This window comes from Corapipo altera, unplaced genomic scaffold (assembly GCF_003945725.1).
Source record: "Corapipo altera isolate COAL_440 unplaced genomic scaffold, ASM394572v1 1, whole genome shotgun sequence".
Classification (NCBI taxonomy): Eukaryota; Metazoa; Chordata; class Aves; order Passeriformes; family Pipridae; genus Corapipo; species Corapipo altera.
This window is the reverse complement of record NW_020884873.1, coordinates 34374460-34388842: the sequence shown is the minus strand read 5'-3', so window position 1 is coordinate 34388842 and position 14383 is coordinate 34374460. Positions and strand designations below refer to the sequence as shown.

The window sequence follows — 14383 nt, the reverse complement described above, 5'->3', positions numbered from 1 at the left end:
CTGAGGATAAAGCCCCCTTTAGCAAATTGTCAGAAGTTTATGAAACTTGTATTGTTTGCTGGCATGTCTGGTTTGTCCGTCTGACTACCCTTGCTTTTTTCCCTGATTGGTATCTGTGTTTACTGCATTTATTCTTTTCAAAAAGTTTCCCTAGTATTTTACTTATGTCTGGAGGATGGGCTACTTACAGGATGGAGATTACTCCATTGTAGATGTCTCATCTTTGATTTCTTCACTGAGTTGCACAGCACTTTCTGTGAATTACCCATGTTTTTTCCCAGAGTAATGAATAACTATTTCTACAGGTTACCACTCTGCTATCCAGCTGCTGTGGCTGCTGATGTGCTTTTCAGAGCTAGCACTTTATACTTACAAAAATCAAGATTCAGTTTCACTTTAGTGCTGCAAGGGGCCTAGGAGCTACAGATCCTGCCCTGCCCATTGCAACTCTTCTTCTTTACTCACTCCAGCAGGGCTTTTGCTACAAGAATGTCTGCTTCCAAGTGGAGCTAGGCTAAAAACATAGGCAATAATAGGATTTTTATGGCCTTATTCTATGAAGGAATCCTGAACTAAGTATTAGCATGTAAAGCATTCGTCCCTTTTCCATTCAGTGAAGGTGCCTTAAGTGGCACATCTGTTTCCTACAGCTGTTCTTGATGTCTTTGCTTCCATAGAGCAGCCATCAGAACCCTGCTGGAAACCCTAACCACCCTTGTGTCTGTTGGAGAGAAACATTTGCAGAATAGACAAACTAGGGAATTAATATAGGAAGACAATGCAGATACTGGGTTCTACAAATCATCAACTTCAAATTTTCTGTTCTGTTATTTCATTTCATTAAAGAAATGTGTTTTTTTTCTTTTTTGTGAAACTTCTAACAGATTGAAGACTGTTTCCAGGGGACTAGAAAATATGCAAATTATTTTAGTCCAAAAGTTCATTTACCAGCAGACACTATTCTTCATCTTACTATTGAGTGAGTGAGCAACAGTTACCTACAGTCTCACAGGGTATGTTTTTTGCTATTCCCATTACCAGGAACCTTGGGTGTGAGAGCTTTCTTCTCCTGTAACAATCTGAAGATCAATTTAATTAAATATGGTCCACAATTAAATTTATACTTCCTCGTAGCAGGAAGAATCTGCTCTGTGACACTGAAGGATTTGGTTCTTTCCCAGATGCTGCTAGTGGAATTTGAGGCTCTGAGTAATTGGGTTCAAATTTGTCAGAAAACCTTCCTTTGAGGTAGACATTTTATTTTCTCACTTAGAAATGACACCTTTTACGAAATCAGATCAGTACATGTATTAAAATACATTCAAATACATACATGTATTTGAAGCGTGGAAGAATTTATATCATCTTATTAGTTAGGTGCTATATAAGAACACCTGTCTGTTACAGCTACTTGTTTGATAGTTATAATCAACCACCATGGCGATTATCTTTTTTACATTTATTAGGACTCCCACAGATGGAAAAAGTTATCCCATCATTATAGGGGTTATTCTGTTGTTTAATTATTAAAAATACGAACTTCTACTGTGCAAAGTTTGGCATACAGACCTTTTTTTCCCCATTCCCAGAATGCAATGTTGTCCTGTTTCTTACATCACCTATTTAGTCAAATTCAGTATTATTTGCTATTGAAAATGAGACAAGACACTGAGATTTATTTTTTGATAATGTCATAGTCATGCTCAGAAGACCAGTAATCCCACATTCGGAGTTTTGCAGACTCGGTCAAGTCTCTGCTAAAAAATTATGCAGATCGAGGACCATCTGGTCTGACAGACATATTCCCCAGCAAGACTAGCATTTTTACAGTTAAATCTGTACAAGAAGTATGAAGCGTGGTGATATGATTTAGTTCAAATATTTGCTGTGTGCTAGACACTGTGCTTCTGAGTGAGGGAGGAGCTCTAATCCCCCACTGCCACAGGGTTACCTCACCAATGCAGGGCAATGGGGACAGTCCGTGGTCTGTGCTGCTGGCAAGGAGGGTGCTTATGGGCAGGGAGTAATGCTCTGCCCAGAGGTGTGACAGTGACCAAACCAGACCGCAGCTCTGGTGTGTTGCCCAAGACTGTCTTTGCCCCCTTGATTGGCTAGGGTCCACAGGACCTTAAGTAACTATGTGAATATCCTCAGGTGAGTAATTAGCATGGGATGTGGACACAAAGTTTTAAAACTGGTGTTGATGGCATATCTCAGTGGCATAGCTGTTTGTCTCAGTGAAAAAGAGAAGCATCTGGATGGATCTGTTGCAGCAAAAAAAAATACAAATTTGTTTAAGAGGAAAAACACAAAGGTGCTCAATATATTTGTGGGGTTTAGGAGTTAAATGTGTCGAAGCTAAATGAGCAGTAGTGATGGTGTTTTACTGTATGTTAGACAGGTTGGACTGAAAAGGGGAGTGCGTAAAATCCTGGCACGCAGCATAGATTACAGTTTCCTTTTTGTCTTTAACTGGACTGTTACATCACTTTGGGACTTAGAGCTGTCATTGAAAGTCGTGGCTGGGTCAAATGCATGCTTTTATTTATGACGTGTGTCCTAAAAATGTTTTCTTGACCTCTTAATGATGTACCATGCATGGAGAAACATTTTCACAGGATGTAGGGATGGTATTTTCTCTAGTTATTAATTCCTGAGTCTTATTGCAGTGATAATCATCAACAGGAGATACCGTATCTGACTGATGGCTTTCTTCTCGTTCTGCTGCTCAGGAGTTCCTGCCCTGCACTACTACCAGCATAACTCTCATTTTAAGAGCTATGTCACCTGCCAGAGGTTCAGAATAATTAAAGTTTTGTCAAGACAAGACACATCTCTCAACACTTAATTTCTAGAAAAAGCCTTCAGACACTTGTCAGCTGGTATCGCAGGTAGACACCTGCAATATTAAGAAGAAAGGAAGGGTTTTATTGTGACAGAGCTTAACAAAATGAGATGGTGCTGGTCTGGATGCAGTCATGCAGTGTGGTCTAGCATGACCCTGCTTGAGCAGGGAGGTTGGAGATGAGCCACTGTGGTTCCTTCCAACCTTATCCATCCTGTGATTCTGTGCTCACATCTGTGTGATAGGGAGGTTTCTGCTTCTCTGGAGGTAAAGGATGTGTGCCAGTACTAAGCCTGGAGTAATTTCAGGGTAGTGTCAGGGGACGAGTGATGCATTGTCTGTTGCAGAGTGGATACTGCTGCTGTCCAGAAGCAGCTCCATCCTTAACTTTGCAGCATCTGAGGCAGGAACTTAACCTGATTTCACCCAGTTTACAAGTAAGGAAGCTAATTAAGCACATTAGGGTTTTATTACTGTTCAGATTGTGACAAAATGAGTTTTCTTCCCTACTAGGCACCCTGGTTGGGTTTTTGATTTTCTCGTAGAGTGCTCATGTCAACCCAGCATTCCAGATATTTTGCAAAGAATGATTCAGAGGAGAACCATGAGTCATTTTTCTGTTCTACTGGCAGATACCTCACTGGTGAGAAAACAAGAAAGATTTGGGCATACTGAGTTTCTTTTTCATTTTCTCACGTGCTGAAAATTTAAGTCTGCAAGGAAAGGCTCATGGTATCTTTAACAAACATTAAAAAAAGAGATGATCGAAGATCTTCAGAAGCTTCAGAGTAAGTTTTCACATAGGTCTTGACAGTTTAGATGCCCTAAATGGATTTTTAGACACCTACTTAATGATCACCTGTCTTCTTGGAAGACAGAGATGTATGGACGCCCTCTCTCTCTCCCTCTCCTTTTGTTTCCTATGACAGGATACAGACCTTTGCCATGAACACCACAGTTGGGGTAGTTTCTGCTTTCTTTTGTTCCTGCATGTGTTCTGGAGCTTATTTGTTGTGTGCTAGTGGTTTGCAGAGCTAATTTGCTCATGTAGAGCTCAGGCCGTTGTATCTGCTCCAGCAGCAGGAGGAGAGGGCTGTGTCACGCTGGTGGAAGACCTTACATCAGAGCGTTGAGGCAGAGGAGGCATCTTGCCCTTTGCTGTTGAGAGATGAGCTGAGGTTTCACTGGTGGGCAAAACAAAGTTCTCTCTCCTCTGAGGGACAGAAGTTTTTGTCCTCAGAGTCCCAGCTCCTGTGACCCCAGGGGCAGAGTAGGCAGTGCTCAATATTTGGTAGGACATAGTGCCAGCACTTAGTTACATGTGCAAAGGAGCAGTTGCCACAAAAGCAGTGGCACTCAAAACGTGGTGCAGGCAGACTGCCTGCTTAAATCCACAGTCGCTTGGCAGTAACACTGTGGCAAAAGTGTCGTGCCAAGTCACGAGCTGGCGCACTGCCCGCCATTTAGACTTGGACTGTAGGCAGCCAAGTGACCAGCAGCTGTGGCTGTGAATAGCAGGAGGGCGTTAGTCCAAGAACAACAAGAAGAAAAGTTTCTTCAGCTATATCTAGAGGTTTTCTTGGCTCTTCCAGACATGTCTTCCCATTTCAAAGGGAGCTGGAAGGTGGAAGATGCCCTAACGCAGCTGCCCCTTTTGAATCCTGTCCACAGGGATCCCCCCAGTTACAGATTCTGTCTGGGGACATGTTGCTCAGTCTGTGACTGCAGTAGGATAGGAGTTTGTTTGCTCGAAGATGTAGAATGAAATTTGCAGCTGCAAGGAGAGAGCTTGTTGTTTCTGTGCTCTCTTTATTTCAGCAGGACAACTGAAGTGACCTGTAAACAATTGTCTGCTTCCTGCAAATGGCTTCTACATGAGATTTCCTGCTAATGGCTGCACAAGGGCCGTTTTTATCTTAAAGCATGCCAAAGTGCTTGAATGAACGTGGTTTACAGTTTTTTAAAGGGGTTGACAGATGTCAACAGGGGCTTCAGATTCCTGAACAGCCCTTCATGTACTGGGCATGATTCTCACTCCCCATCTATTTCTACGCTACAGCCCGAAGACATGTTCTGTCATAGGCAACCTCAACCACATACTCTAAAACCCCCAAACAAACAAAAAATCTGAAATTAATTCTCTGGGAAATAGCACAAAGTCAAACATTAACTTTAGTGCTGGAATGTGCATTGCAGAGGTCACACTTTAAGTGTGGACATATATAAAGCCTTATGCTCCATATACTAAGTGAAATTGTCAGAGGTCAGGGTAGAAAAAAGTCCATAACAGCCCTGCCTTTGGAAGCTGAAGGGCATCACTGTCTCTGCAGCCACACTTCTAGCATGCTGAACACAGGGAAGTGATTTTCACTAGTCTGTCATAGAAGGTTAATGTTGTGGTACATGCTCATGATCTATTTAAAGGCATTTTTGCAGTAGCCTGTGAGATCCTCACCCCAGCATCTCACATCTTCTTTCTGCTGTCAGTCTGGTGGAATTTCCGGGCTTTTGAAGTGGGTTTTCCTGCTTGTGGTCAAGGAAGATGGCAGCAAGGACCTGGGAGAGAGCGTGAGCCAAACCCCATACCGACCACAGAGCTTCCCTCGCCATTTGTCATAGAAATATTTAAAAAGCTTTCTAGCCGTGGCTCTGAAAAATAAAGACTTGCTCAGCACTAGTACCTTTAGGTTGTGTATCTCAGAGAGAAGTATTGACAGCTGGGTCTCAGCACCCACCATGGGTCTGATACCTCTCATCATCTTTATCTTCTTATCTGTTGAGAGGAAGGATAATGTCCCTGGGAGGTGTGGGAGCACTGATCTTAGGGGTGACACGGCATTAAGGATTACTGGCTGTGCACAGGAACACCTCCAGTCCCCTCTCAGTGATTCCTGATGTGTTTTTTCTGCTGGCAGCATCCCTGGTGGGCTGGACATAAGTGCTTTCCTGAAACAAAACCTAAACTGCAGATGTTGGCCAGCTGCATGCAGCTGGACCAAAGCTCTGCTCATCTTGGCAGAGAAGACAAAAGCAAGTCTGCATAAGGCAATGGCTGTGATGAAATGGGAATGATCAGTCCCCCCATGCAGCACCCCATCTTCTAGCAGCAGGCACAGACATGAGCAGTTGTTAATGCTAAATAACTGAGGCTCAATGAGAGGCATGTAAAACTCAAGTGTCTTCAAGAAGGAACTACAAGATGATTAATGCTCCAGTAGCTGCTTAATTACGAATGCAGTCACCAGATGATATCTAGGCTGAATTTGAGGTCTGAATTTTTTTGTATGAAATATGATCCGAATATCGTAAGCATGACAATGAGGGATATGTGTGTTGATAGCTCACTGGGGTAAAAAAACCCAACTAAGTCTAATGGTTTGGAAATACAAAGTCTAAGATACCATGTTTTGTTTTTAGTGCATTTGGTGAGACATTTTTGAGTGTTTTAAAACTAATTTTTTTAAATTTTTTTGTGAAGGAGGTATTTGAAGAGAGACAGGAGGTGATATGGCTTTGTCTGGTTACCTGAGCAAACAAAACCTGCAAACATAACTATACCTTGTGAGACCCTCCTTGTACTCTCAAATAGTTCTGATGAGTTGCTTGCTTTTGTAATCTTTTGCAGAGTGAGGCCCTGAGGCTGTTTGTATTATTACAGTAATATTACTAGATTAATGTGTCTGCATAGTTTGTATATTGTAATCATGACTTAAATATAGCTCCTTGCCAGGCAGGATGAGGCAGCAGGTGGGAGGCTTGCAGTGCAGCAGAGGGGGTGACCAGGGAGATGCATCCAGCTCTGTGGCACCTTCCAGAGTTTTCAGCAAACACCAAAACCCATGCCAGGGCTGCTTTGCAAGCACAAAAGTTAGTTCCACTTAAATGGGAGCTAAGGGTGACAGGGCTACAACAGCTTATGTTGGGGCTTGGGCAGGAAGCATCTTGCAGCAGGCAGGCACCATGAAGCATTCATTAGAGTTGCTTTGCTCAAGAGTTGGTAATGAGAATTCGTGGTGTCTGAAAAGTCTCCAAGGTCTGAAAGACTAGGCATACCCCAGTGCAGCATGGCCTGAGCACTGCAGTACCGCAGGGCAGGGATACTGGTGGGCCTTGCAGTGGGGAGTTCTGCAGTGGGGTGGCAGTCTGCATGCCAGGGGTTGGTCTGTCAGTGGGTTAATTTGGTTAATACTGTTAATACTGTGTGCATTTATGAGTTGTGCTGTTGCTGAGGTCAGGAGGGGTTTTCCTGTGACTTTTTGGAATGTTTGATGGAGCCTGGTGCTTTTGTGTGTATGGAAGTGAAGGTGAAGAACTTTGTTCCGTGTGAGTGTGTACCCAGCATCATTGTATGTCACATGGTAATGTATCTCCCCACAGGTTCCTTCAGGGGAGGCACTGGCCTCTAAGTGGTTACACATATCTTCTCCAGGGTAATATGGTGCGTTACTGCAGTGCTATGTAAGTTGTTATTTGTGATACTGTACTGTGTGCAAAGAGGTAACCTTGATGAGTTATTTCTGGTTATGATTTGGGTGATGTCAGTAGTTCAGCTTCATCCACCTTGACTTAACTTTCAAAACAGCTATAACCTTGTCTCATTTTGCTTTCCATGGTACGTGGATTTAATCTCTTGTCAGAAGAAAATAAAGATTTATTGAAAGGTTAGATTTACATCTTCAAGACTGGTACAAACAAAACCTAATTTGACACTTAATGCAGTAATTCTGGAGGATAGTGTAAATGAGGGCATAACTGAAATAATTTTTAACATGAAAATCTTTAGATAAAACTTTACTCGGAGTTTATTGATTTAATTGCAGTCACTTTAACTGTTTTCTTGCTTTGGTTTTGTGTTTAAATCTTGGGCAAAGGGTCTGGGTGGGCTTTTTCCACTTGATGTGATTTCACTCTGTTCAAGGTGCAGTATAAATGGATGGGATTCCTTCTGAGCCAGCCCCTGGCCAGAAAAGCAGTGGGTATGACTCAAAGCTGCTAAGAGGATGAAGAAGGTGTTAACTCATCCAGGGTTTAAATGGACCTGTTCCTGGCACAAAATAGCATGGCAATTTGACATCAGCCACCCCGCAGAACAGAAAAGGACAATGTCATTGTCCGTTACAGCTGATACCAATTCAATTTTGAATTTAAATGTGCCAGCAAAATAGAATAAAGACAGGCACCTTTTTGTTGCCTGCTGCACTCGTCTCTGTATCTGTGGAGTTCAGAGTCTAGTGCTTTATAACTTGGTACCTTCTTGTATTGGGTATTTGTTTCTTTGAATATAGTGCAGCAATTTTTCATGCTACTCTTTGTAGCCCTAGGGAGATCACACATGTGAACTCGATGCATTTTGCAATAGCAGTGGGTAATGGGTAGTCTGTGTTAGTAGTGCTTGGACACTTGTGATTTTGCCATACACAGCCACTCAGGCTGCCTGAATATTTTGCCAATGTTTGTTGGGGGGTTTTGATGATTGCTGGAGTTTTTATAAATTCATAGCTCTCTCTTATCAGAAAATGGAAATCACAACATTTGTTGATCTGATTTCTTATTCATTGCCATCTCCTCAGCCTGTCAGTATGGCATTACACATTACTAGTAAAAGAAGAATTAGAAAGTGCAGGAGTAGAATGACCTGAAAGACTAGAAGGAGAACTGCTATTGAAGTTACTTCTGCACTAACTGTGGCATGAGTGGAACGTGCATCTCCCCTTTTTCTCCTCCAGCAGGAAGCCAGAGGCTCAGCCTGTTGGAACCAACATGTTCTTCATCTTTGCCAAGATTCAAATAGCCAGAAATTTTAAATCTTTTTTCATAAAGCTGGAGTCCTCCTATACCCCAGCTTACCACCTTACTCAGAGCTTGTACATCTCTATCAGCTTTCAGAGATCATGCTTCAATTTTGTTTTCTAATACACAAGTTTGAAGGAAGCCACTGTTGTCCACTGGAAATCCTGACAGCATCAAAAACCTAATGCAGTTTCTCTTATTTTATCTGTTGTCCCTTGTTCATTGTTTCTTATATTTCTGTTCATATATTCCTGTTTCTAAAATCTTTCTCATTCCTGTTGCTATGGTAAAAGCCTGCCTAAAAAAGAATTATAGCAGCAAGATACACTGACCTACAAAATAATCAGAACATAGTTGTTCCATATAGAGCTTTGCTTTTGAAGTAACTGCTAGAAAATCTGTAGTTGGAAAGGGAGATGACCAAAGTATAGGGACCATGTACATGGATCTTAGTAAAAACTCCAGCTTATGGACAAAATTGCTGCTTTTGATCAGTGAATTTGTACAATTGGTTTCCCATATGAGGAGTTTTCAATGATTGCAATATTAACGGTAGCGGACACCCAAAAAGGTGGTACTGAGTTTTTGTTTCTGTTGTTAACCTTCCAGCTCCAATTGGTTTCCCATACGCAGGAATTTTCCATGATTGCAATATTAACAGTAGTGGACACCCAAAAAAGTGGTATTGAGTTTTTGTTTCTGTTGTTAACCTTCCAGCTCCAGTGTGGTTTCCTCCTCCGTGTGGAAGAATGTCATTGATATAGTGTTGTATTACAGTGGCTCATCCTTGCTGGAGGCATGGTTTCTCTTCCAAGAAACTGATTGGAAATGAAGTGAAAACCAAACCTGAATTTTTTGGTTCCCCTCCCAGACGATAAAAATGGATGGTCTCATTAATGATTAACACAGCAGCTGGTAGCTCAAAGAAGATCTGGAAGAAAATATTGCAGTGTCTCTCTCCTCCAGTAAATATGTTGGCGTAACAGTTTTCTGTGCTCATATTACCTTATTTTGGTATGCACATTTGAATCCCAGCAGAGTGGATCTCTGCCTTCATACCTGTTTTAAGATCAGTAAGGATGCATTACATCCTGGTTGCATCAGATCATTTTTGGCAATGTTATTACTACTTACTGGTTGGCAGTTCCATATGATGTTAGCATGATTTCTAGAACACTCTTCTATTTCAAACTATGCTGTGGGCATCTAAGATTTCTACCATCTTCTAGTCCACAGCATGGTTACATCATTAAGAATCAAGTAAAAGTTCACAACAATTTTGCATTTACTTGGACATTACTTCTGGTTGGTTTGCTATCAATAGGTCCTTGTTATAGCATTAAACTCTTTAAAATATATACATACATTATTGCCACAAAATGTGTATTCCCATATTTACTGAGCAGCTGACAAAACTGTAATGAACCCTAAAAAACTGCAGGAATGTTTCTAGACTGAGTGTTCTCAAAATGAGATTAACTGCTTAGCACTCAGGAAATAAAAGTGCTAATAACAAAAACAAAACCCCAAAATAAAACCTGTACCACATAGTAATTGTGCATTTGGCCAACAGTGGTAAGAAATCTGGAGGCTTTTCCCTGTTGCTCCAGCAGAGAACTGTGAGCATATATTCTCTTCTAAATTATCTGATTTTTTAATGTTAAAAAATGTACCATGGTCTCTGGGACCTTGTGCAAATTTTCAAGTAGTTATCTCCAAATATAATTACACTTTTTCCTCTGTATTTGCTATAAAATATTGGTGAATTAATCTATACTATATCAGTTCCCTCCCTGGCAGAGATGGGGGAGATATGGAAGCTCACCTGTGCAGAGTTACAGTGGATAATGGCTCCAGAGTTTATCACAGGGTTGTTTCCATGATGTGCATGATGATACCAACAAGCACGGTCCACCTGGCAGCCAGCAAGCTGATCCTAGCCCAAACAGTGCATCTTTATTCTCCCATTTATCAGGGCAGTATAAGGAGCTGCTACTCAAATGGTTGCACACCACCTCCTGCAAGGAGATCACTCCCAGCTGAATGTTGTGCTAATGCCAGAGGCCTGGAAGAGGATGGAAGGTGGAGCCGGTCTTCTGCTCACCTGAGCCCAGGGGAGTCCTGAGCCCCTGCCATAGCTATTTGTGAGACAGACAGCAAGTGGAGGATGCTGGGCATAAGCATGTGGTGGCAGAAGTGAGAGCTGCCACTGCTGCGTTCCACCACAGGACCTGAAATTCGTATCCAGCTGGTGTAGCTGTGAGGCTGAAGCGTGCTGGAGCATTTGTAATTTTGGTTGGTAACTCTCAATTCTCATTTGCTTTCACTGACCTGACTGGTTCTGTGTTTCTTTCATTAGAGATCCGAGCTCAACTTGTTGAGCAGCAGAAATGCCTGGAGCAGCAGACTGAAATGAGAGTGCAACTTCTTCAGGATCTGCAGGATTTCTTCCGCAAGAAGTCAGAAATAGAGATGGAGTATTCCCGAAACCTGGAAAAACTGGCAGAGAGGTTCATGGCAAAAACAAGAAGTACAAAGGATCATCAGCAGTACAAGTAAGAGAGATTTGCTTCCCTGTCGCCCCCATGTTAGCTGTTGCTACAGTGCTGCACCACTGTTTGCTTCTGCTGGTTTGGACTACCGCTAGGTTTGAGCCCAGGTTCAAAGGCCTGTTTAAAATTCCCACCCGTGTTTGGCAGTGTAGCAGTTCTCACTGCAGTCAAAGGTAGATGAGTGCCTAAATACTGTTGTTGATTTGGCCCTTTGCAGTTATTCATATAATGCTTCTGACAAATGATTTCAGTTTGTTAAAAAGTAAGTTGCACATATATTATCCCTAACCTACCATATGGATTTTAAACCACCCAAAATACAGCCAATATCTAGAAGAGATGCAGAACCGTAAAAGTGCTTGAAAGCTGTGTACTGATCTGTACTGGAGTTGATAAGATTTTAAAGTGTCTAAATGAAGGTCAGTCAACATTGCAACAAAAGAAGACGATTTTGGCCAAAAAAGGCATTAATAAAGAAAACTGTTTTGATTTGTTATTGCATGTGAACTTTGCTGCCTCTTGACCCCTCTGATTCATGGAAATTAGGATGGTGTGAATTTTATACCTTGCTTATGATTTAATGTATCCCCTTTCATGGCATAGTATCTTTTGTGCAGAACAGAAGTGGTCAGGTAGTATCTGGCTAAACCTGTATACAGTATGTTTTCTGAAGTATTTCAAGCATTACTTGCTGACATAGCTCAAGTCAGGAAAATAACCAGATGAGACTGATTACTGAATGCATTTGTCTGGCCCTGTTACGCTTAGGGGTATAAAACAATATTTTACTGTTTGTAAAATTGAAAAATAAGTACCTTTTTCCACTGTTCACTCAGTGCTGTGCTAGAGATAGAACTGCTGTTTCAGGACAAAAGTCTTTTCCAAATACATCTGGCAAAGGAAAGGTTAATCCAGATACAGCTTGTACAGTTCAAAGAGCATTAACATGTATGTCTTAAAATTCATTTAAGTGACTCAATGATTCTCTGAAATAGCCAACGTGTGCATATGTCACCACTTCAGAGAGGGCCCTGGCTTCCGTTCTGCTTGTGGCAAAATCTTTTTTCCTTGTGCATAAAAACATCTTTACTTGTTCTTAAACATGTTAAATCCAGACTGGCAGTTGTGCACGGGGGTTATGACTGGAGTCCTGCCTTTGGCTTTGTTCTGCAATTCTCTGCTTTGAGAAGAGGTTACTGCAAAAATCACCTTAGCTGTTGGTCCCCAGAGCTGTTCCCACTATTCCCTCCAGAAGAATCAGGTCTGTGGAATTGGCTTTGGGACATGCAGAAGCAATAAGGACCAAGTAATATCAGCATGGTCCTTCGGGAGTGCTCGTGTTGGCTGACCTGGCTAATAAAACCCTGAAGCTCCTTGCTGTGATTAACACTGTTAATATGTCCATCTCAAATTGAGGATGTTTCCTTAACTCACTTCTGATTGATAGCAAAGAAAACACTAATGATTAAGAAAAGACTTTTGTCTGTTAGTTATTCGTTACTGCTTTGATTCTGAGGGTGAGAGCTAAAAGTAGACAATTAGATAGGAATTTAAGGACATATTTCTAATAGTGAGAATAGTTAATTATTAGAACAATTTACCAAGAGTTGAAGGAGTTTCAGTTTATCACCACCTCTACCTGTTTTATCTTCACATACTCGATAGTTTTGACTATAGGATAATCCCTATATAAGAAGGAAAAAAAAGAGGAGCAAGTTTCTAGAGCAGTTAGTTGAAAGGCAAACTTAATAATAAAATTTCAGTGAAATCATAAGACATGTTACAAATAGTTTTTTGTTGTCTGTGAAACAGTTGTTGAACTACCTGTATTTTTATTCTCCTTTGTGTGAAAGAAATGAGAAGTCGTCTGTGATTTCACTTTTCACTGTATGAAAGCTTGGAGTGGGCCTACATTGCAAAAAGTCTGTCATAGGAATTCAGAACTGGATCACTGTGGAAAAAGTCCAGTCCTGCTGTTTGTCTAGTAATTGACCCCTCTAGGGCTAGCAGTAGCAGTGTATTTATGAATGCTGATCACAGAATATGGATACTTGTGACTTTTTCTTCTACTTTTACAGCAGTTATACAAATCCAGTGTAGGGAAACAGCTATGCCTGCAGTTTTGCTCATGAAGGATTTGGGATGTGCTATCCAGTGCTTGTTTATTTCTAATGTCGAAAATTAATTACTGTTACTCTTTTGGCAGTGATCTTTATTGATTTTGAATATTTACATGGAGTTCATCTGTAAACAACTGTAAGCTTTGTGGCAAGATATTTTTATACTTTCAGGTGGCTTGCAGTGTTCTAAATTCTTATACTTTTTCTATATTTTTGCATCCATGCCTCATGAGACTTGTAGAATGCATTTTAAAAGTAATCTGAGGCTTGCCTAACCCAAGTTATTCCAAAAATTGATTGACTGTTCAGAAGCAGCTATTTTTACATAACAAGTTATGACTGTAAATGTCAGTGAGATATTTGTATTAATAATGTAACTTTCTCATTTCTATACATAATACATGTGTGTATCTCCTTTCTTAGGAAAGACCAGAACCTCTTGTCACCAGTGAATTGCTGGTACTTACTCCTGAACCAAGTGAGAAGAGAAAGCAAAGACCATGCAACGTTGAGCGATATCTACCTGAACAACGTGATCATGAGGTTCATGCAGATAAGTGAAGACTCCACCAGAATGTTCAAGAAGGTAATGTCTCTCCTGCAGTCCTCCATGCAGGCTTGTAAGATGCATGAGGGAGGCAAAAGTGTCCTAATAGGTAGCCTTTGAGGAGAAGATTCAGCACACATAACATAAAATCTGTTTTAGCATACATATAAATTCTTCATGACTGTTCTCACAAACCAAATCCTTAGCACTAAAATGCCTGGGATCCTGCTGTATATGCTGGTGACCTTACGAGCTGAATCACAAATATCCAAAAGGCAGGGAAAAAAGCCTGTCCTTCTCTCAAAAGCACACTTGCCTACCCATGCAGAAGGGAAACAGTTTTCACTTAGGACTCCCAAAATAGTAATGCTGTATTAATGAATTATTTGTAAAAACAGTATTTCATTGTGACTGAAACAGATTGAAGCCAAAGCAAGGGTTTGCCATGTAGTGCTTTGACATAAAGATGGTAGCATATGCTCCAATTCTCCTAAAAGTGTTCCCTTTCCTTCCTAGTAGTAAATATGGA

The 14383-nt window shown here is 41.1% G+C and overlaps 1 protein-coding gene across 3 annotated transcripts in view; it reads left to right on the top strand.

Annotated features, from left to right (window-relative positions):
• SRGAP1 (SLIT-ROBO Rho GTPase activating protein 1) overlaps positions 1-14383 on the top strand; it is a 141823-nt gene that overhangs the window by 62045 nt on the left and 65395 nt on the right. For all 3 annotated transcript variants that reach the window (XR_003530687.1, XM_027661865.1, XM_027661874.1), the window contains exons 2-3: positions 10995-11190; positions 13731-13893. Coding sequence is in view for 2 of the 3 variants with exons in the window: in XM_027661865.1 (XP_027517666.1) it covers positions 10995-11190; positions 13731-13893 (359 nt within the window). In the remaining variant the exon portion in view is untranslated. The remainder of the gene's footprint in view (positions 1-10994; positions 11191-13730; positions 13894-14383) is intronic.